This window comes from Convolutriloba macropyga, chromosome 7, assembly GCF_964194025.1.
Source record: "Convolutriloba macropyga chromosome 7, txConMacr16.3, whole genome shotgun sequence".
Taxonomy (NCBI): domain Eukaryota; kingdom Metazoa; phylum Xenacoelomorpha; order Acoela; family Convolutidae; genus Convolutriloba; species Convolutriloba macropyga.
In genome coordinates, this window is record NC_134474.1 from 25835228 (window position 1) to 25857677 (window position 22450).

The 22450-nt window shown below is 33.3% G+C and overlaps 1 protein-coding gene across 1 annotated transcript; it reads left to right on the forward strand.

Moving 5' to 3' along the window:
- The first annotated feature begins 2 nt into the window (after positions 1–2).
- On the forward strand, positions 3–15636 carry LOC142342721 (intraflagellar transport protein 122 homolog). The gene is made up of 4 exons (XM_075394240.1): positions 3–439; positions 7441–9389; positions 12847–13717; positions 14953–15636. The coding sequence occupies exons 1-4, from the start codon at positions 3–5 to the stop codon at positions 15440–15442; spliced, it is 3747 nt and encodes a 1248-aa protein (XP_075250355.1). The 3' UTR covers positions 15443–15636.
- The last annotated feature ends 6814 nt before the right edge of the window (positions 15637–22450 follow it).

Consider the following 22450-nt stretch of genomic DNA (forward strand, 5'->3'; position numbering starts at 1 on the left):
CCATGAAGTCAGTGTCAGTGTGGTGCGACATTCTGACGGGCAAAAGTGACGCCGCTGCTAAAACTGTTCATGACATGTGCTATCGACCAGATGGCACGCAAATCGTAGTGGCGGCTGGTAACCACGTAGTCATATACGATGCCATGGAAGGAACTGTTACAAATGCATTGAAAGGTCATAAAGACACTGTGTACTGTGTCCAGTACGCGAAAGATGGCAAAAGATTTGCCTCTGGTTCGGCTGATAAAACTGTGATTATTTGGTCGTTCAAAGGCGAAGGAATTGTGAAGTATTCGCACAATGATGCGATCCAATGTCTGTCTTACAACCCAATTACAGGGCAATTAGCTAGTGGCGCTATATCGGATTTCGCCCTGTGGGCTCCAGAGGCCAAAAACGTCATTAGGAACAAAGTGTCGGCTAGAATCACTTGTGCTAGGTATGCAACGCCAGTTTTATATTTAGCGCGCATCGCTGAATGAATGATGTGACATTGGGTGTGACATGTCGCCAAATATTTACAATAGATTCAAGTAATAGTTGCAGGTGCGCTTATTGGTAATTGAATAGTTAGCGAAAACGTGAACGTGACTGCTAAATAAAGCGCAATTGTGGACCTGTGTGAACCAACAAACTTCAGACGTGATCACCAACGTTTGATGGTAACTGATGAATCGATTTCACAGCATAACTGGCTTCCGAATCTTAGACAATAAGATTTACGAAACTGTTTGTTCATGAACACCATATTATGAGAGCGTTTGAATGCAAAAATGATTTACCATTTGGACCCATTTTGAGGTAGCAGCTTGAAGTTTAGTGATAAACCGTAACTGAATTTATGATAGGCTAAAGCTGCTGGTGAAATTCGGGGCAAATCTATATTTTGCAGTCGCGGAATATTGCAAGTGTTATTGCAGCAGTCTTTTTTAATTTTAAAACTGCAGAAAGAGAGTTTGTTTAGTGTCGATTTACCTCTGATGTTTTTTCCATAAGTTTTAACCATCAGTTTTCTAACTGCCCATTTTAAATACAGAAAAAATTTGAAGGGAAATTTATTAACCGCTTTAGTTTATGCTGGTAAATTCTGACGTTATTTGGTTGAAAGATCTGCACAAATATAAATTTCTTGTGCGACTCGGTTTTTTCCGCTATTCATTTTAATTTTGTTCACGGATTTTTAAAAAAAAACGAGCTGATGAGCACAGCTGATTTTTAGAAAATTCTAATGTTCGTGGAATAAATCTGATCCCTGAAGTAATCAAATAGAAGTGAGGTAAATGACGAAATTGGATGAAACGCAAAAGTCCATGTGAACTGCATCTAATTTTTTATATTGGATATATTCTTAGTTATCAATTGCTCTCAAACGAAGTTTGTAGCAATTATATTAGTCCTGTCGTCTTTCTAATGCGATTTTTCGCTTGACGAATTTTTCGTCTGACCCCTTTGACTTTTCATCCTCAACAAAGAGGCTCGTTAATGTGCGTTTGCACATGATGTTCCGACCCAAGCTCGTCTAATTTTTGACTTAATTGTCTGAAGAGATAACAAAAATAGATGTTTGTATTTAAAAAACTCGTTACAAAACCTAACTACTAATTGAATTGCATAATGTTATGCCTCAACACAACACTCGCGAAATCTGCCATCAAAAAGACTACGAGAAAAGTAAACAAACAACAAAAGCAAAAACAAAAATTTCAAGGCAAAAACTCAATATCTAAATTTAAAAGCACCTAGTAACAACGTCAAAATGCAATCAGATAAATCCTTAACAACACAAACTTTCTTTTTCCTAACTATACAGCAGATAGAAACTTTCCTTAATGAGATTAGGTAACAAGTCGACAAAAGGAAGAAATAATGAGGCGAAATTCAAAAATCAGTCAACATTTTTTTATACCAAATAAATTCAAAAGTCTTCAAAATCATCAGCTTATAACAAAAGAATTCATGATATATTTAGTAAAAAGTCATTATGAAACCAATGGGACCTGTGTTTGGTTAGACTAAGCCACGGGAAAGGACTAAAGATGCAGAAAAACTAAAAAAAAAATAAAAACTATTTGCGAAAACACATTATTGAAGCCTCTATAATCATATGAATAATATGTATTTTTATTCCAGTTCTTACTTATACTAAGTCAGCTAAAATTATACTGAAAAAATAAATTAGTTTATTTGCGCCACATTTGAAAATCATTGGGATCTGTTATTACCCGAATGTGCTAAAAGAAGAGAAAAAGAAACAAATATACCACTTAAAAAACTTTTATTAAAACTCATATTGTTCAGCAAACAAAACATCAGGTACGACATAATATCAGTACACATGTTAATTTTGGATGGGACCAAAACCAGCAATTGGATGGGACCTCTCAACGATGAGAATAAGTTACAAACTGACGGAAAGAACAACAAAAACTGAAATGTTTGAAAAAAATTTTGAAAACTGTATATCATAAACTTTATCTTTTCCCTATAAACTGACAGCTTCGATTAAATTCATCCTTTCAATACTTAATCACAAGCTTATGAGACCGGTCAGCATTTTACAGCTACATAAAGAAAAAAACATGCAAAAACAGCAAAATTCAAAAAAAAATTGAGCGAGAAGTGTCGAGCGAATAGCCATTAAAAGTGAAGTTTTCAGTAAAAATTTTTCTATTTTCATTTAATTTTTGAACAGCAATGGAATTCTTTTTTTGAACATTATGACTTCATAGAATCAACAAATATGAACAAATACATTAAAACCACAAAATTTTCGAGAAAACCCGTGGTATCAAGGCAATTAAATTCAATAGATTTCAACGGAAGCCATTAAATACGCTAAATTAGACCTCGAGGGGACGACAACGACGTTTATATTTCATAAGTCATCAACAGGACATTAGCAAAGTTCGTGACTATGAAAACAACAACATGTACAGGCAAAATCCATGAATTCAGTAGAAAAGTGCCAGAAGAAAGTGTCGAGGCCATTTAAACCATAAGTTTTTCTCTGAAAACATTACGGCTGATCCATTGAACGTTTTTTCCAAGCCAATGGGAGCTACCAAACTTTAGGTAATCATGAGATTTCAGAAGGAATCAAAATAACGAAAAAATATACAAAATTGAAAAAAATATGAAAACTAGTGCATCGAAGTAATAAAACGAATAGTTAGAAAATAAAACCGCCAACTAGATAAAATTTGACTGAAGTAGGAAAGAAAATAGTCCTGAAATTACCCAGAGTGACTTACAGTTTACAAAAAAAAAGTTTACGATTGGTTAATGTTCAAAAAAAATTTCGAAAAAATATTTTTAAGTCTTGACAGCCATTAAATTCAATAGCTTTCAATGGATGTTAATGAATACGCTAAGTTATGCCTCAATGGGAGGACAAAGATGATTTTCAAGCATTGGTAATCAATAAGACATCACAGTAAGTCCTTTAACTATGAAAACAAAAATAAAAATAGGCAAAAACCAAAAATTCAGTAGAAAAGTGTTGAAGTCATTTAAACCAAGTTTTTGTCTGAAAATTTTATCTATGATCAATTGAACGTCTTCTCTAAGCCAATGGGAGCTATCAATATTAAGATAATGTGGTAAGATTTCAAAAGTATCAATAATACGAAAATATCCAAAAACTTTGAAATTTTTTTTAAATCTTGTGGCATTGAGGTGTAATGACCAATAGTTAGAAGACCAAATTGCTAACCAGAATAATTTTGTATGCAGTAGGAAGGAAAGGGTTCCTGTAATTACTGAGACTGCTTACAGTTCACGAAATTAAGTTTGGTTGGTTTATGTTGAAAAAAATTTCCGAAAGTTTTAACAGCCATTAGCTGTCCATTTCAAGCACTAGATTGGTTCACTTAATGATCATTACGAAACCTATTGCACTTTTAGTCAACGCGTCTATGCCTTAGGACTCCAAAGAATTCGTAAAACTTAAAAAAGTAATTCAAAATTTCTATTAAAGTTACGAAAACTCAGAGTCGAAGCCAAAAAAAAATGAGCACTTTCGTGAAAACGTGAGCACTTCCATGAGCACTTCCGACACAACAAAGTTACAAATCTAATCTTCTATACCTAAAGGCAGGGCAGATATAAATTTAAAAATTAGAAGAGTTTTTGAATAAGCTTTTTATGTCTTTAAACTAGTTGCAAGAAATCGAAATATTGAACACTGTAATATTATGCTGTTAACTTGACAGAAAAAGGGTTTGATCCTGAAAGCCAATAATACTGTTACAATTTCGATGTTATGATTCAAAAATATAAGAAAGAGCAAAATGTAACGCAAGATTTGTAACCAACAAAGCCAATGAATAAAGCAAAATTTTTTAGTTAAATTTTGTTAAAAATTTTAGTTAAAAGATTAAATTGGAAAATTGAAAAAAAAATCGAAATCAATCGCAACTGACCCAGACATTGAAAGAAGCTAAAAAAAGAAGTAAATTTGTAACCTGGAAAAATCATACTTTAACCCTATAACTCGGATGCCTAAAATTACTGAAAATGCAATCAGATGAAAATGCTTTATCTCTTATGCGCAAAGAAAAGAAGACTCGCATAAATCTTAACTGTTATCTGATTTACTGAAATAGAATTTTTGAACCCAAAATGAAAGGTAACAATTAAGATGAATGGAAACCTGGGAAATTTTTATCGTTAATATTTGATGTTCATGTTTCAAAACACTCGCTCTCAATATACTGGCTTATCTAAGGGGAAACGGATTTGAAATTCTTTTAGTTATGAAATTCGTGTAGTTTCACAAGGTCCAGTCCTTCTCTTTCTTGAGTGCTCAAAAAAGTTTTGTATTTGGGTAGGAGAAAAGACGAACAATTTTAATTATTTATTTTTTTGAAAAAGTGGTAACAGCATAAAATAGTTGCTAGGAAATGCTGCTTTTTATGAGCATTGACGTGCTTTTTATCAATATTCAGCATTGACGTTCTGTTAGAAGCTCTAATCAGCTTTCCCTGTCTAGAACAATTAGTTGAATTCTGTTCTTTGATAGTGATCTTTTATTAATAGCCGCACAGTGATAGCTGGGGCTATTATTGGCCTTCTCTTGGTTTTTTTTACGACTCGAAGAGGAGTATTGGTTTTCTTACGGTTTTTTTTACCGGAAGTACTATTCGTTCAGACGCTGTTTTAACCTAAAAGCGAAAGTGAGTAAAATTGCCGTGTGATTTAATTTTTTCTGGGCGAGAGAAGTTTTTTGATCATGCGCTGCGTTTAGTGAATGACTTTTTGACTTTGAAAAGTAGTTTTTGACTGAATGGCACATATAGATAATCATTTTTAGCCGTTTTTCGTCGAAGTGGCCCAGTTTTTTTGCTTGTAATATGGTTTTTTGTAGCAATAAGTTTTATTCGATGCTATATTGAAATGTAAGCCTCGGCAATTGATACCACAGTGTTTTGCAGAGCCTGAAAATGCGTTTCAAGTTCAAAATTGGCACGTATTTTTTGATTTTTTAGTTGATTTTTGGCTTTTTTCTATTAATTTCTTCATTTGTGGATCTTCCAGCCGTCTTTTTGCCAAAAATCAGGTAATATGACAACTCCCCTTTGATAATTCATATACTCACGCCTCTTTCTACCTCGATGTAATTTTGTTTTTATAAAATTGTACATATGCTAATCCGATTTGGTTTGCTTTTTTTCCAATTTTTGTCAGTTTTTTTGTATTTTGATTTTAATTACTAGAAATAGTCTTTTTGTGCAACATGAGGGACTTTAATTTCGTTTCAATAGAAATTCAATCATTTTGCGTTAAGTTTTTGGAAAACAGTTAAAATTATTTTCATAAATGCAGTCTTATAAGTTTTTGACAATTTTTTTGCTAAATGTTTCAATGTTTCGTATGTTTGAATTCTGCTTCTTTTTTTTGTTCTGTTCAGGAGGATACATTTTTGTCTCGGATGAATCGTTATCTTTTCTATGTCTCGAATGCTGAACAAAGAAATATATTCGCGTTTTTCTTGATTTCTTAATTTGATTTTTAACTTTCAAAAATCAAGAATGTCTTTTTGTTATGGTGTTCCTAACATTGTGTCCATATTTTTCTCAATTCTACTTTGTATCATTCTATCTTTGTCCTGACACCTACATTTATATTCGTTATATTGATTTTTGTAGTTGTTACAAAATTGAATGGTTTCAGCTTTAGAATTTCGTCATTTCTTTGGTTTGCAATTGGTTTCATTCAACATAAAGCAGTACTGGGAGTTTGCTAGAAAGTTTTATCTTTTCCAGAATTTCTACCTATCAGTATCTATTGCAATTTTCTTCCGGCCTTGTTATTGTTTTAAACGACTTTTTGCCTTTGAATATTATTCTGTTGCTTATGTCTTTTCTATGATTAATTTACTTTTTGAATAAGTATGAAATCATGTTGTCGAGCATTTATACAACAAGGAAGTAGTATGTGTTGTTTTTGTCTTAATTACAGTGATTAGATTTCTTAATGTAGTGGTTTTCTGATTCTTAAATTTGAGCATTCTTTTTTGAAAGATTTAACTTAGTTTCTAAGATCATTATCTACCGTTTGCTTTCGCGATCTTTTTGAGATTGAAATCATGAATTATTTGAGTGCAATTGATAGCCATGTCAGCTTTTTAAGCCTATCAATATTTTGGCCATCCTATTGTTTTCGGACTTTTTTAACGTGCCTAAACGTTTTCAATAAAAATTTTTGCTGCACTTTGTTTCTCTTGGTGACAGTGGTTAAAATTTCACAAACTTTTAGATCAGACCTGGGGAGGTAAGGAGTTATTGGTTTAATGCAAAAGGTAATGTCTTCAGCTGCAATTACGGTTTTTTTGTAAAGTTTTGACGCTTCGTGTCGCTTCCGAAATTCTTCCGGCTATGTTTTTTATTTCGTCGTCGCGATGTTTGTTACGACCATATGACGTCGCAACCACTTCAAATCTGCTTTTTGTTCATTAATTCATGCATTTTCATCTGAAGTGCGTGTGTGACGTTATTTTTTGCTCTTAGTGGAGCGAGTTTTTTGTTCATTCGCGTGATTAAATTTTTGGTCACACTTAACTTACCTCACTCTCAAAAATGTCTTCCTCACTTTGAAATTGACTTTTTTTTACTTTAATTCAAAGAGATAAGGTCAAATGGATGTGTGTCACTCTAAGTGAAGGTTTTTTGAGAGCAGCTAATAGAGGCAGCAAAAACTTATACAGATTTTTTTTTGGTCTGTCTTTTTTACTGTTTTTTTGAGACTGCAGATCTACGAAGCTATTGCTATTTTCTGGCAATCTGCCAGCTTTGTTTACTTTTGTACTTTGATCAGTCTTGCGGGTAAAATTGTAAGCTATCAATTGACTACTTCTTATTGACTGGGCTTAGAATATGTCGATGTGTCTTTTTTGCTTATTGGTTGGGCTATCTGGTTTAGCTTTAGTAGCAAATATTTCAGCTGGACTAATGACGGACAGTACCTCGCACTGGGTCTGGCAAATGGCGTTATAAGTTTGCGCAATAAAAATGGCGACGACACCAAAGTCAAGATCGAGAGACCAGGTTCGAGCTCTGCTATGCCAGTCTGGGCTTTGCAATGGAGTCCAGCGAAGGATGAGTCACATGACATTTTGGCTGTGGCTGATTGGAATAGAAAACTTTCGTTTTATCGACTCAATGGAACAGCGGTTTGCAAGGATGCTGACATCAAGTTCGATCCTTTGTTCCTGAAGTTCTTTGCATCTAATGATTTCATTGTGTGTGGTGGATCAGATAAGACTGCACATTTGTTCACGAAAGAAGGTAAAGAATTAGGAGTCATTTGTGATTCGAGAACGCCAAATGTGCTAGTTGATAGTTGGATCACGTGCTGTGCTCCCCATCCCGAGGAAAACGAAGTAGTAATTGGAACCGCCAATGGGAAAGTGGCAAAAATGTCTATTACTTTTAGCACAGTTCATGGGTTGTATAGAGAGCGTTACGTATACCGTGTAGGAGTTACAGACGTGATCGTGCAACATCTTTTGACCTCGGACAAAGTCAGAATTCGATGTAAAGAACTGATCAAGAAAGTTGCAGTGTACAAAAACAAATTGGCCATTCAGCTCAACAGTAGAATCCTGATCTATGAGTTGAACGAGGCAGATTCGATGACGTACAGAATCCACAGCATGATTCACATGAACTTGGATTGCAACTTGCTAGTTGTTACATGTGAACATGTTATTCTGTGTATGGAGTCGAAGCTGCAGTCCATTACTTTTGACGGTGTCACCGAACGTGAATGGGTTTTGGACTCGACCATTCGGTATATCAAAGTCATTGGAGGTGCGAAGGGTCGCGAGGGTCTTTTAGTGGCCCTATCAAGTGGACAGGTTCTCCTGGTCTACATTGACAACCCATTCCCGATAAGCGTTCTGAAGCATTCGCTGCCAATCAGATGTCTTGATATGAGTTCCAAACGCAAAAAGATAGCAATTGTCGATGATGAGAGCATGTGTTTAGTATTCGACGTGAAAACAAAAGAACTATTATATCAGGAGCAAAATGCTAATAGTGTAGCATGGAATACTCATAACGAGGAAATGCTGTGTTTCTCAGGAAAAGATACCTTAAACATAAAGGCATCAACCTTTCCGGCACATCAACAGAAGATGTCCGGCTATGTAGTTGGTTTTTGTGGATCAAATGTTTTCTGTCTGGGTGCGGCTTCAACAATGACGTCAGTTGAGGTTCCACAATCCGCAGCAATGTATCAGTACCTCGAAAGGAAGGAGTTCAGATCTGCTTACGAAGTTGCATGCCTGGGAGTTACAGATACAGATTGGACTAATTTGGGAAAGCAAGCGATGGATGCTCTACAATTGGAGATTGCAAAGCAGTCCTTTAAAAAGACCAGGAACTTGACGATGTTGGAACTAATACATTCCATTGAGGAGCGCAGCAAACGGAATCCGATTGTGGAACCCAATAACCAGATGCTGTACCAAGCAGACATTTCAGCGTATCGAGGCGAGTTTTCAGGTGCGGCGAAAATGTACAGAAAGTCTGGTCAGGATAACAGAGCTGCTAGTATGTACACGGACCTCAGAATGTTCAAGGAAGCTCAGGAATTCATGGGTGATTCAACTGAGAAAGAGAAGAAGGAATTGATCTCCAAACAAGCTGAGTGGGCTAAGGTTACCAACGATGCATTGACAGCTGCAACCATGTTCTGGGAAGCTGGGCAGAGGTTGAAAGCACTGGAAATATATGGAGAGAGCAGGAACTACACAGAGCTACAAAACAAACTCGTATTTCTGGACAAGGCAGACAAAAATGAGCTGAAGTTGTGTGCCAAGTACTTCAAGGAGGGAGGACAATTGGCCTACGCAGCTGAGGCGTACCAAAAATTGGGAGATAAGAAAGGTTACAACATATTTTTGAAAAGTTACAAAAGGACATTTTGTTTTCTAGTTCTGCAGCAGCATTAAGATTTTCTAAAATGCATGTTTAATAGCCGCACAGCGATAGCTGGGGCTATTATTGGCCTTCTCTTGGTTTTTTACAATTCAAAGAATTTGAATTGTATTGGGGCGCTGTCTTTTTTTTTAAGTTCTGTTCACACATTTTCAGGATTTTTGAAGTCAAATTGGAGTAGTGATTTTGGTCACGCCGAAACAGGAAGTGGAGCGAAAAAGCAAGTGGTTTTGCGGCGTGAAATTTTTTCTCTCTAAACTTAAAGTAGAGTGAGAAAACGGTGTTTGAGCAAAAATTCGCTTTCTCGCTAGTGGTTTTTTGTTCACATGCGGCAATTTCACTTTGATTTTTAGTTTTTTCGATTTTTTTGGATCGGATTTTTTTTCTAAATGGTGTTCACAATCCATTCATAGTCCATTCTTGGTCTAGTTTTCTGTTTAGTCAATGAAAATTCTTTGAATTGTACGTCAGGACTTATCCTGCTATGTTTTTTATTTCGTCGTCGCGATTTTTGTTACAACTATATGACGTCACAACCACTTCAAATCTGCTTTTTGTTCATTCGTTCATACAATTTCAACTGAAGTGCGTGTGTGACGTCATTTTTCGCTCTTAATGGAGCGAGTTTTTTGTTCATTCGCGTGATTAAATTTTTGGTCACACTTGACCTACCGCACTCTCAAAACTGACTTCGTCACTTTGAAATTGACTTTTATTTACTTTAATTCAAAGAGCTAAGGTCAAATGGGTATGTGTCACTTTAAATGAAGGTCATTTGAGAGCAGCTAATAGAGGCAGCAGAAACTTATACATCATTTTTAATCAAAATATAACATATCAGTCTTCAATGAAAAGACGAATTTTTTTGGTCTGTCTTTTTTACTGTTTTTGAGACCGCAGATCTACAAAGCTATTGCGGCTATTTTCTGGCAATCTGCCAGCTATGTTTAGCACATTAGTGCCGAGGTGGCAGTACAGTGAAGCTGTATTTTTTTGAGCTGACCAGAAGTAAAAATCATTAAAATGAGAAAAACAAAGTTTGTCAAAAAGATAGCGGGAAGGATCGCTTCGTTCGATTAGCACGTATCGCTTCTTTGCATCTTTTTGCAACATAGAGATTTTTAAAAAAAATGAGATAATGAAAAAATTTTCAAACCATATTTTGTTCTCATTTAAAAAATCTCTATGTTGCGAAAAGATGTAAAGAAGCGATACGTGCTAATCAAACGAAGCTATCCTTCCTGCTATCATTTTGACAAACTTTGTTTTTCTCCTTTTGTTAAAACTTTCTAACCTTTTGTGTTTTTGTTTCAGAAATACCATAGTAAGTTAATAAAAGTGCATTAGCAACGAAAAATTAGTGACTACGTTTGCATTATAATTCTTCTTATGCTGCAAAAATGGCTACTGTTTTGTTTACCTCGAAACTGAAAAAGAAAAAATATATTTGGCGTTTTTAGAGTAACATTCAATTTCGAGCGAATTCGAATCTGAGCCTAACACTCGTAATAGGCTACGGAAAGGCACGATAAACCAGTTTTTGTTTCAATTTTTTTCATTCATGTTTTTGATTGTGATTCATCAGTTCTTCCTTTGTTCATGCTTTCAATGTCAGTCTTGAACCATTAATTATACGACAATTCAAGCAGTATAAGTTATATATTTTTAGAGGACCATTGTAATCTATAGAGAAAATGCAGATGAACTTCAAAAAGTCTCAAAATTTTTATTGCTCTCGAAGTATGAAGCGATTATTGTAAACGTGTTGGTCTTTTTTACGACTCGAAGAGGAGTAGTGGTATTTTACAGGTTTTTGTTTTAGCTGAAGCAAGTTGTTCATGACTTGAATTTTGACTTCTTTGCTTTCAAACTTTTACTTTTGTTTTTGAAAGTTTACTTCTTTTTTTCAAACATTGGACTTTAACAGTAGCTTGTTTGTAATGTATAGTAATTAAGAAATGCTGCTAATGTTCAATGTAAAAAGGTTATGCGACCAAAATTTTTAGAAGTTTTTGAAACCTTAACAATCTCGCATCTAACACCCCCCCCCCCCCCCCCCCCCGCACCACCCCGACATCTCTTGACACCATTAATGGTTCACTTGACATCACTGTACATCACTTGAACTTTTGAATTTTGTTTTCGAACATGGACTTCAACAGTAGCTTTGGTAATATTACCCAACACTTAGGAACTGCTCGTAATACTCAAGTTCAAGAGGGCATTATGAGCATCTTGCTCCCATAAGTCTTTCCTACATATCCAAATTACTACAAACATCACCATCACTTGCCTACCCCCCCCCCTACCTACCCCCATCCACATACTTAGCTTCTCCCCTAAATACATACACCCTTTCATAACATACACCATGTCCCCCTACACTTACCCCCCCCCCCCCCCCCCCCCGCCAACACCAACCCGCACACTTAAATAAAAAAAATTGCGTCTGTTTTTTTCCAAAGCACTAGTTCTATTAGGTAATGATTTTTTTCTTTAGCTTTGATATTTTAATGTAGAACACTGGCTGTTTTGTTATTCTTGATTTAGCTATTATTTTGCACGAGTCTTCGAGTAGTTTCCGTTGTTCTAGCGGCTATGTTTTTTATACAATATGTTTGCTTGGCCGTTTTGACTTTTCCTGTGACTATTGCGCTCTTTAGTGTCTCGTTTTGCGTGATCTATATTTCTCTCATTGAAAAGTGCCAGCAGCTGAATTTCACTACTAATAGTTAAATGAAAAGTGAGCCGAAGTTGGAGTATTTTTTAAAAATTTTATTAGTGGCTCTATGGTTATAATAACTTCATTTGAAGCCATGACGTCATTTGAAGCCCCCTTAGCAATTTTAGTTACCACCCCCCCCCCCCGACTGAAGCAGCCTGCAGTATATTTGAGTTCCCAATAGTAGTTCGAGAGCAATTCTTCCGTCGTTAGTGGGTTATGTTTAATAGCTGCAATTCTCTAAACAGTTCGAGAATTTGAATTGTGTTGGGGCGCTGTCTTTTTCAAATCTGTTCACTGATTTTCATGATTTTTAAAGTCAAATTTGGGTAGTGATTTTGGTTATGCCTAAACAGGAAGTGGAGCGTGAAAGCGAGTGGTTTTAAGGCGTGACACTTTTTAACTCAAATCAATATTAAATCAAAGTGATAAAATTTTGGTTGAACAGAAATTTGCTTTCTTGATTGCCATTATTTGTTCATATGCGGCAATTTAACTTGTTTTTACTGTATTTCTTTTTTATGGGTTTTTCTGGGTGCTTTTTTGAATCCATACCTCATCATTTCTTGGTCTAGTTTTTTATTCAGGTAATGAAAAATCTTTGAATTGGAGTTCAGAACTTTGAACAGGCATTTTTAAGGACAGACTTAAAAATTTGACCACATGTATGTGCTCAAATTTTAGGCCTGGTTGACCTCTTCGTGCAGTTCCATTCATGGGAGCAGGCGTTCGAGTTTGTGAAAAACAACCCTGAATTCAAAGAAGACGTCTACTTCCCCTACGCTAAGCATTTGGCCGAAGAAAAGGGCGACTTTGAACGAGCCCAAGAGTTCTTTTTCAAAGCGGGCAAAGAGGAAGAAGCAGGCAAAGTACTGGAAGCTTTAACCAAAAATGCAGTTGACCAGAACCGATTCGAAGATGCTGGGTTCTTCTACTGGAAGTTATCCTCAATGTGTATTAAAATGGCATGCACACACGGCGAAAAGGAGCAAGCTATGATGGTTAAGTACCACCATTTTCTGAAACTATCCACAATGTACTATACCTTCCACGCTATACACAGATACACCGAGGAACCCTTCACGTCTCATTTACCCGATGTCCTATTCAGTATTTGTAGATTCCTTCTTCACTCGATGCTCGTCAAAGGGCATTTCAGTTTTGTCCCTAAAGGCATATCGAAAGTTTCCGCATTCTTCACCCTTGCTAAGCAGAGCACCAATCCAAATATTGCAGCATACAAGCTTGCTCGGCAAGCGTACGATAACCTGCAGCAATTGAATGTCCCTCCCAGGCTACAAGAGAGCATTGATGTTGGGACATTGGCTATTAAAGCTAAACCCTGCTCAGATAATTCTGAATTGGAACCCCTGTGCTTCCGTTGTTTGCAGAAGAACCCTCTATTGAATAGACAGGGCAATATCTGCGTGAATTGTAAACAGCCGTTTCAATTCTCCTTCAGTGGATTCGAGATTCTGCCTCTGGTGGAGTTTGCCCCAGAGGAGGGAATTCCAAGGGATGAGGTTATGCGACTTATTTCACAAGAACCAACCAAGTAAGTTGTAAAAAATGCAATACTTACACTTCTAATAACCGGTTACATGGCAATTTACCCAATGTCGTTTACCCAACCTGCCATTTTACCCAATGCTCTTTGATCTTTTCGTTCAATTATCCAATATTCGGTTGTGATAGTTTCATATTAAGTCCCATGGGCCATTTAAGTAAATAGTCGGCTAAATAGTTCTGGTAATTTTAACAATAGGGTAAATTAAGTTAGCATTGGCTAAAATTGCAGGTTGGGTAAAATGGAATTGGGTAAATTGTCCTGACACCCTAATAACCACTACGTAACCTGCACAGCTAATTCATCTGTGTAGTGTGGTCACGTGAGTCGGAGCTGAATCATATATTGCACTCAATGCTAACTCAAGATTTTAACAATTAACCGACTGAGTCTTTTTATTATTAATTGCTCTTGAACCAAGTTCATAGTAATTATTGTAAACGTGTTGGTCTTTTTTGCAAAATTTTCGCTTGAACGTTATTACGCTTTTCTTGTTGCTAGGACATGTTGCTAAAATAAAATTGATTTCATCATAGCAAAAAGGGGGCATGGATAGCCGAGTGGGCAGTGCTTCTGGATAGGTCAATGATTCGAATCCCGGCATGGTCAAATAATTTTCCACCAGCCTGTCGTTCGAGAGCAATTCTTCCGACATCAGTCGGTTTATGTTCCGTTTTTAATAGCCGCCCTCATCTTCTCAGCCGGCTATTATAGCGCTCCTATTTTTTTACAATTCAAAGAATTTGAATTGTATTTAGGCGCTGTTTTTTTTTCAAGATCTGTTCACGCATTTTCATGATTTCTGAAGTCAAATTGGAGTAGTGATTTTGGTCACGCCGAAACAGGAAGTGGAGCGAAAAAGCGAGTGGTTTTGTGGCGTGAAATTTTTCGCTCTAAATTTAAAGTAGAGTGAGTAAACGGCGTTTGAACAAAAATTCGCTTTCTCGCTAGTGGTTTTGTTCACATGGGGCAATTTCACTTTGATTTTTACTGTTTTTTCGATTTTTTGGATCGGATTTTTTTACCTTCTATTCTTTCAATCCCAACCATGCTTATTGGAATCAACGGCGGCTATTTTCCGGCAATCTGTCGGGTATGTTTTAACTTGGATTCACAAAAGAACAGAACCGGTGTGATAATAGCTGCCATTTTAACTGCTACTATAATTAAATAGGGTGTGGAGGGCTTTGTATGAGTAGTCATTGTGTTTTTTTGTAATTCAGGGCGATCACGAGACCTCGTCATGACAACAGAGATATTATTCGGCAAGAAAACGGATACGAGCAACTACGACTCGGAGATGATGACGTCATGGGTGGCGAGGATGGCGACGAAGAAAGTGCAATGGAGCGATTAATTAACACGGAGATGATGGCTCTTGGAGCAGTCGACTCCTATAAGCCAATCAGGGTCTCAAAAGAGATACTGAAGTCATTGGAACCCACTTCAGTCCTGGTCCAAAAATGGGAGGAACCTCTCAGTTGGCAATTTCACTGGATGCGTCTCAAAACTCAGCCAATAACTGTTTGTCCTTCCTGTCAATTCATGTTTCTGACTGACGATTGGTTCTTAGCGTCTCTCTCCAAGGGTTTTTGTCCATTTTGTAGACGAAGCAGTTCAAGAAATGACTTGGTTAACAATAATGGGACTCCTAATTTGTATGTAAATACGGTGCCGGCTAGTAACACTGGCTACCTTAATGGAATACTGTAAATTGTTCACTTTGTATATAGACGGAACATTCATTGTATCGAATATAAGTTGAATTTTCAGCTAAATTTCATTAATCAGTGCAGTCAGATGAGATTAAACGAAATTTGGGTGAAATTTTTGTGCGTTTACATAAACATGTATATATGTACCAATATTCAAAACTGACTAATTCAATTTTTGGAATTTTTCTTAAATGAGCTAGGCTAAAATAATGTTATTAGTTGATAGATTTCATCAGCTCGTAAATTGATGTAGGATCTGATTGGCCACGCAATATGTCAAAAATGTTCCAATGGTCGTTTCTCGAGATGCCAGTAACATGGTGTGTCGTCTATAGCTGGCTTTTAGTCGTATGGTTGTTTCCAGATATACAGGGGCTGTTCCAAACCACATATTTTATTGGTGCCAGCCTTGCTTATTTTCAGTTAAATTTATTTTGGACAATATCTGCCAAGCGCTTGCACAGAAAAAATTGGTTCATGTAAAAGTTGATGAAAAATTTTAAGGGAAATTTCATTTTTCGATTCGAGAACAAATAAAGGCTGAATTTCAAATAAACCGTTTGTAGTAACTCTTCCCTGATAACGTAAATATAAAAGGAAAAAAAATGAGCGAAAGAAATCCAAATGTCACACCTTTCAAGCAGTAGTATACTTATATTCAGCAAAAAAAATGCGCATTGAGGTGTGCACAGCATCAATGTTCTGGTTCTGGTATTCATTGAAAATTCAATTTATAATAATTAATTTAAAGGTGTTTGGATTACAAAATGCTGCAAGTGAAACATTTATAACAGGCGATTCTAATTGGTTGAAAGAATATGCACTTTTTGATCGGCTGGGTCAAAAGTTCTGCTTCACTAATTCGACGTTTTATCCTTATACGTTTCAAATTTGGTAATCAAAATTGTACCCCTAGTCACAATCTTGAGCAGCTGAACTCATTTGGCGATAGAATACTGCTATTATTCAATTGAAAATGCGTACAAATCCGTTTTGATTCCTGAAATCAAAACGAGCTGCCATAATTTGAAATTTTAATCCCTTTCCCCCCAAGCTTGATCAGCCTACAAGCAACCCGTTCTCCTGAATCGAGCCCTCATTAGTCCTTCGAGAACATTTGGTATCACATTAGTTGCCGAAATTACATGTCTAAGAATAGGAGAATCAAATGAGGATATTTTGAAAATGTTTCACAAGGGAAGCTAGCAAGATGAATGGTTGTACATCAACAAGAGATAAGCGTAAAAAAGTAGTTTCAGTTATTGAAAAATTTATGCGCTGAGATATGTCTCTAGGGAGTTCTAGTAATGTGTAGAGTTACTCTAGCAACAGACACCAAAACTTATGAAAAAATATTGTCATTAACTTTAATCATCTTTCATAAACTAATTTTATAACATATGTCTATATATGGAAAAAAATGTATTAATTTCTATATTTTAGTCATTTTCTAAGCAATGTTATCTACATAATAAATATTTATTACGGGACAAGCAATTTTCAAAATTGTTTTTGTCGCAAAAAACAATAATCTTAATGAATTTGCTTTTCATACAAATAGCTCAAAACAAAACGATAATAAAGGGCATCTCAAGAAGAATAATAGATTTTATAAACTATAAAAACATTAAAGAAAATGCAGACCCAATGAGTATAATGATAGAAAATATGACAATCTATAATTCATTAACTAATTTGGAAAATAATTACATTTAATGACTGAAAAATTATATTAATTTAAAGCTACAAAAATTAAATGCATTATTATAATGTCTTATAAACTTATTATGAAATGGTTCTATAGCTAGTTTGAATTGTTCTATTATTTCTATATCTTATTTATTACTTTCAATACTATAATTAATTCAATATTTTTTATTATTGAATTTTGCATTGTTGTGTTTACAAATTCACTAATCATGCTGAAACATCATTAGTTAATGCTTAAGCAGGAAAAAGTATGATTTTAAACCCATATAACTCTTAAGCGCGATCAAGCTGAGAACTTTAAATTTTTAAGTTTATTAATTTTAGACTTTTGATTCTAATTGTGTAACATTATCATTTTTAATAGTTTTATCGGTCTTTGATTATGGTTGACCATTAGTGAAACTGCTTCGCAGATCGGTGTTCGGCCAAGTTTCACCATTTTCTGCACTTTCTGTTTCACATTTTTAACACAATCATCACTAATACGTTTATATTTATATTTATCACTATCAATAATCTTTTCATGATTTTTGTCATATCGATAAACTATTTGATGAAGTCCCAGTCCTTTCGTATCTGCTCAGCTTTAGTTAAATTTTCGGTTTTAGATAAACTTTTATTTCCAATTTAAAAAAATACTTAAACCTTTACCATTAAAACTTCGGCGTTAGTTCAACCTTTACTTAAACCTTCAGTTTTAAATAAACCTTTAGTTGAACTTTCAGTTAAAAGCTACTTAAACTTTTAGGTTCAATTGAACCTTCAGTTCCAGTCAGTTAAATTCAGTTTAACCAGCAGTTTGAGCTAAACCATAACCTTCATTTAATCTAGCAACTCTGTCAAAAACGGAAGCTGATATATTAGCAATAGTACCAGCTTTTTTTAAACTTTGGATCTGGAAAAGAAAAATGATATTAAACCTATTAAAAAATCAAAGAAAAAATGCGGCATCTAAATTTTAAACATATTAAAATTAATTTCATCATCTAATGCATAAAATTCAGGATCAATTTTTATAAACTTTTAAAACTCACTAGAATAAAATCCATAGTTTTCATGATCAATAACTTCATTAGCAACGTCATCAATCCTCCTTAGCTTTATAGATCTTATTAATCTACTTCTTTTGTTTTCAGTTAACTTATCTTCCAGATTTTAAAACTCTAGATTATTTTGACCAGCATTGGAATCATAAACTATTTCTTTTCTTTTTTAACAGCCAAAACAGTCCTTTTCATATTTCAAAAATTTTATGAATACAACCAAATTTATCTTTCGATCACTTATATAAATAGTCTCAGAATTTAATCTAGACATTTTATCTATCTCTGCTGTTTTATGAGACAAAACCATTATTTGTATATCCCCATGTCTACCTGTTGTAAAGTAATGGCTTATCTCTTTATTTAATTCATCACCAATGTCCTCTAATACCAAAACATATCCCTTAAAATGACTTAAATCGCCCTTAATTAAACCTTTAAAATTACCAATATATTCTGACCAATCACTTTCATCTTTCTAACAAATATGATTTTATCTGCTTTTTCACTGATAGACTGTATATATTTTTTAAAAGACACACTTTTCCGGATCCTGATGAAAAATACGCAATAGTCTGTGAACTTGACTTTTCAGATTGAAACTGTTTTAATTGCTTTTCTTCGTAACCCATAAATTTTTCTTTTACTGTTGGATCTTTATCAGAAAGAAACATATCATACACAGTGCCTATAACAACAAGAAAACAATGAAAATTGTAAACAAAGACATAATTTTTAAAGCATTTTTTAATATTTTTAAATTAATTAATATTTTTAAATAAAAAGAAACTTTTAAATTATTCTTATTTTGGATCTGATATATTTTTTAAAGTTTTATAATGTATGTTTTTAATTTAATTTTATTAAATAGAAAAGTTAGGATCAAACTTTATGTTAACATTGAAAAATTCGTAAAAAAAAGAAAGATTAAAGCTAGGAAATATTGAATTATTAAATATAGGTATGAGGAGAGATCAAACACCTAGATTTTTTTTTGAAGTACACCATAACATTAGGGCAAATAATGGTAGACATAAAAAGAAAGACTACAAAATATTACTTTGATAGTTTTGTTTTTGAAACACCGCCATTATTTCTGCAACAAAAAGTAAATCTTGATTCTGATGAAAGAAAGCAATGAGAGAAATAATCCTATTGTGGTGCTCATTGTTTATATATGATATATCTTGCAGATAGGGTTTTTAATTTGTTATGCTCTTAATCATTTAGTTAAACAAAGATATAGAGATAAATTAACTCTAAAGACGAAAGTTCAAAATATAGATAAAGATCATTTTGTTGATAATGATATTGATAATATTAATCATGATCTTAATCATATTGACAATGTCAGTGATTAAGACAATGTTAATGATAGAGAAAATGTCAATGAAATTGTTAGAGAAACACTTATTACTTCGAAGTTAGGGTTAATTAGAATATCACTTTATAATTCCTTGTTTAAGGTAGCTCAGAGAAACAATCAACTTCTATATGCAGTCGTTTTTTAAATGAAGGTGTTGACCTGAAATCAAAGAAAACTGTAACGGAAAATATTTGAACCCAAATTGCAAAAAAAATTAAACCAAATAATCTAGCAACAATAAACGTTTTTATCACCAACCAAAACTTTTTCATCAATGGAGAAGAATCACACTTGAATTTACATGATTCATGTCCGTAGATTGAATTTGAAGAAAAAAATTTTAAGAAATCATGAGAGAAAAAGGTAATGTATATGCAAAGAGTACTAATGATAAGCTTGTTACTTATGGTCAACTTTAATTTTTTTTCAGCTAAACTTGAAAATAGTAGTGGAAGAATAATTGAATATTTTTTCATTATCATTCTAATACATTATAATACATTATAATACACACTATAATACATTCTAATCTCACACTTTTATTGTGTTAGTTAATAACTGATGATGAATATGAATTTGTTTGTTGGTAAAAGTCAATCTCAAAGAGATAGCCAACTTAAGTGTTATCAAATTGCTGCTGAAATACTGCTTATAAATATGATAATTAAAATGTCTTATCTATTTGGATTCATAAATGTAATAAAAAGATGATCTGGGTTAGGATTTCTTTCAATAAAAAAGGAACAAACTGATAAGGCATTATAAAGAATAAATGCTGGTGCTAATACAAGAATTAATGATGGTAATATAGCAATAAAAGAAGCAATGGGAGATGTATCAACGAGTGTACCTTGCTTTGATCCTAGTATTGAGAATAGTTGGTTGAAAAAATTTAAAAAAGAGAAAACTAGTTTTTATGAACCTTTAGTTATGAACCTTTAGTTTTTATGAATGTGAAACAATTTTTAAGAAATACTATAACTAAAGCAACTAGTCTTTTATTTAATATATGAGTTGAATAAATACCTCAAAATGTTATTGTTGCTATTGAAAATAGTTTTTTTAATGATCAAACTAAAGAAGCAAGTAAATTTAATGTAATGTATGTAAAAACTAATGAATATCGTAAGATTGGAATTGAGTTTTACCTTCAGGATAGAATTACACCTTTTTATAATATTTAAAAAATCATATAAAGAGAGATGGTAAATTTCAATAAAAACTATAATGGTTTACAATATTAAACCAATTATAGGCCATAGATTTTTTTAAGGAAAATATGGCATAAATATAATATCTACTACCAACACAACATGAATAGTATAAAACTTTTGAAACTGTGACTTTTCTACAAAAATAATGGAGTTTCTAAAGTTTAATTCTGTTCTTCTTAAGATTAAACAAAAAAAAGAGTAAATGCTGACCACGAACAAAGAGTAATGGTTTTCCACAAATATATCCCTAGAGAATAAAAAGAGATTTGAAGTTATATATGATAAAGCTTTTTTAAATCTGTTATAAAAACTTAAAGATTTCAAATTTTTGTTTAAAATAACAAAAAGTAAAATTTATATTAAAACTATTATTATTAGACCATATTTAAACTAATAATAATACTAACTGTAATGGACTATATTAGTATTATATTATTATTCATTGAATTAATTATCTTTCAAGTTAAAACTATTGCATGACAAATAATATCATCAACTGTCACATTAGATTCAAAAATAAGTTCTATAAGTTGAGCTTCTATATGCTCTTTCTGCTCTCTGATATCTTGCAAATTATATCTTGCTCTCTGATATCTTTCATATTATATATATATATATATATATATATATATATATATATATATATATATATATATATATATATAATATGCAAGATATCAGAGAGCAGAAAGATCAGATAGGAGCTCAACTTATAGAACTTTTTTTCAATCTGCTGTGACTGTTGACGATATTATTTGTCAAGCAATAGGCTTAACTTGAACGATAATTAGTGTAATGAATATTGTTTTGTTACTAATATCGTCTAATACAGTTAGTGTTATTATTAGTTTAAATATTGTCTATTAATAAATAAGCATTACTTTGTATTCTTGAAGTATATTTTTTAAGTGTTAATTACAGATTTAAAATAGTTTTATCATAAATAATTACAAGTCTTTTTTATTCTCTAGAGATATGTTTGTGGTAAACCATTACTCTTTGTACGTGGTCAGCATTTATTCTTTTTTTTGGTTTTGTCTTAAGAAGAGTAGGATTAGGCTATACAAACTCCATTATTTTTGGAGCAGAAACGTCACAATTTTAAAGTTTAATACTTTTCATGTTGTGTTGGGAGTAGGTATTATAGTGTCACAATTAATATACTTGGTATAATTTTAAAGGTAGCAAAACGTTATGGTAGAGTGTAGGTACGAAATGCGAAACAAACTAATTTATTACTGTTAGTTAATAGTACTATAGTACAACAAGTAGGATTAAAGGATTTTTTTTAAAAAAAAAGTAGTGAAAGCTACAGTTAATTTTGGAATAAAAGCTGCTTATAACGCAGTAACGGTTTTGGAAAAAGCAAGTAGAATAGCAGGAACCGTAGCTTTAACTAAAAAACCAAAAGACATACTATCATCAACTTCTGATTCAATTAAGTTTGCTACTACAGGTGAATGTATAAAAGTAGTACAGAAGGTAAAGGTTTACATTTAGGTACAAAGAAAAAAGTAGTTAATTGATTTTTCTTTTATTTTCAACAAAAATTTTGTAATATTTATTAATAAAGTTGATTTCTTTTCAAAATTTATTTTATTTTTAACATCAATTTTAGCTTTTAGCTTATAACTAATTTTAATTTATCTAAAACTAACAAAAATTAACTTTTA

Bases quoted from the DNA above. Each gene is read 5' to 3' on its own strand.
- LOC142342721 (XM_075394240.1), top strand. From the start codon at position 3: ATGAAGTCAGTGTCAGTGTGGTGCGACATTCTGACGGGCAAAAGTGAC. The intron at 9,390-12,846 runs GTTACAACATAT...CTCAAATTTTAG, and splicing joins AAAATTGGGAGATAAGAAAG to GCCTGGTTGACCTCTTCGTG. The intron at 13,718-14,952 runs GTAAGTTGTAAA...TTTGTAATTCAG, and splicing joins ATTTCACAAGAACCAACCAA to GGCGATCACGAGACCTCGTC.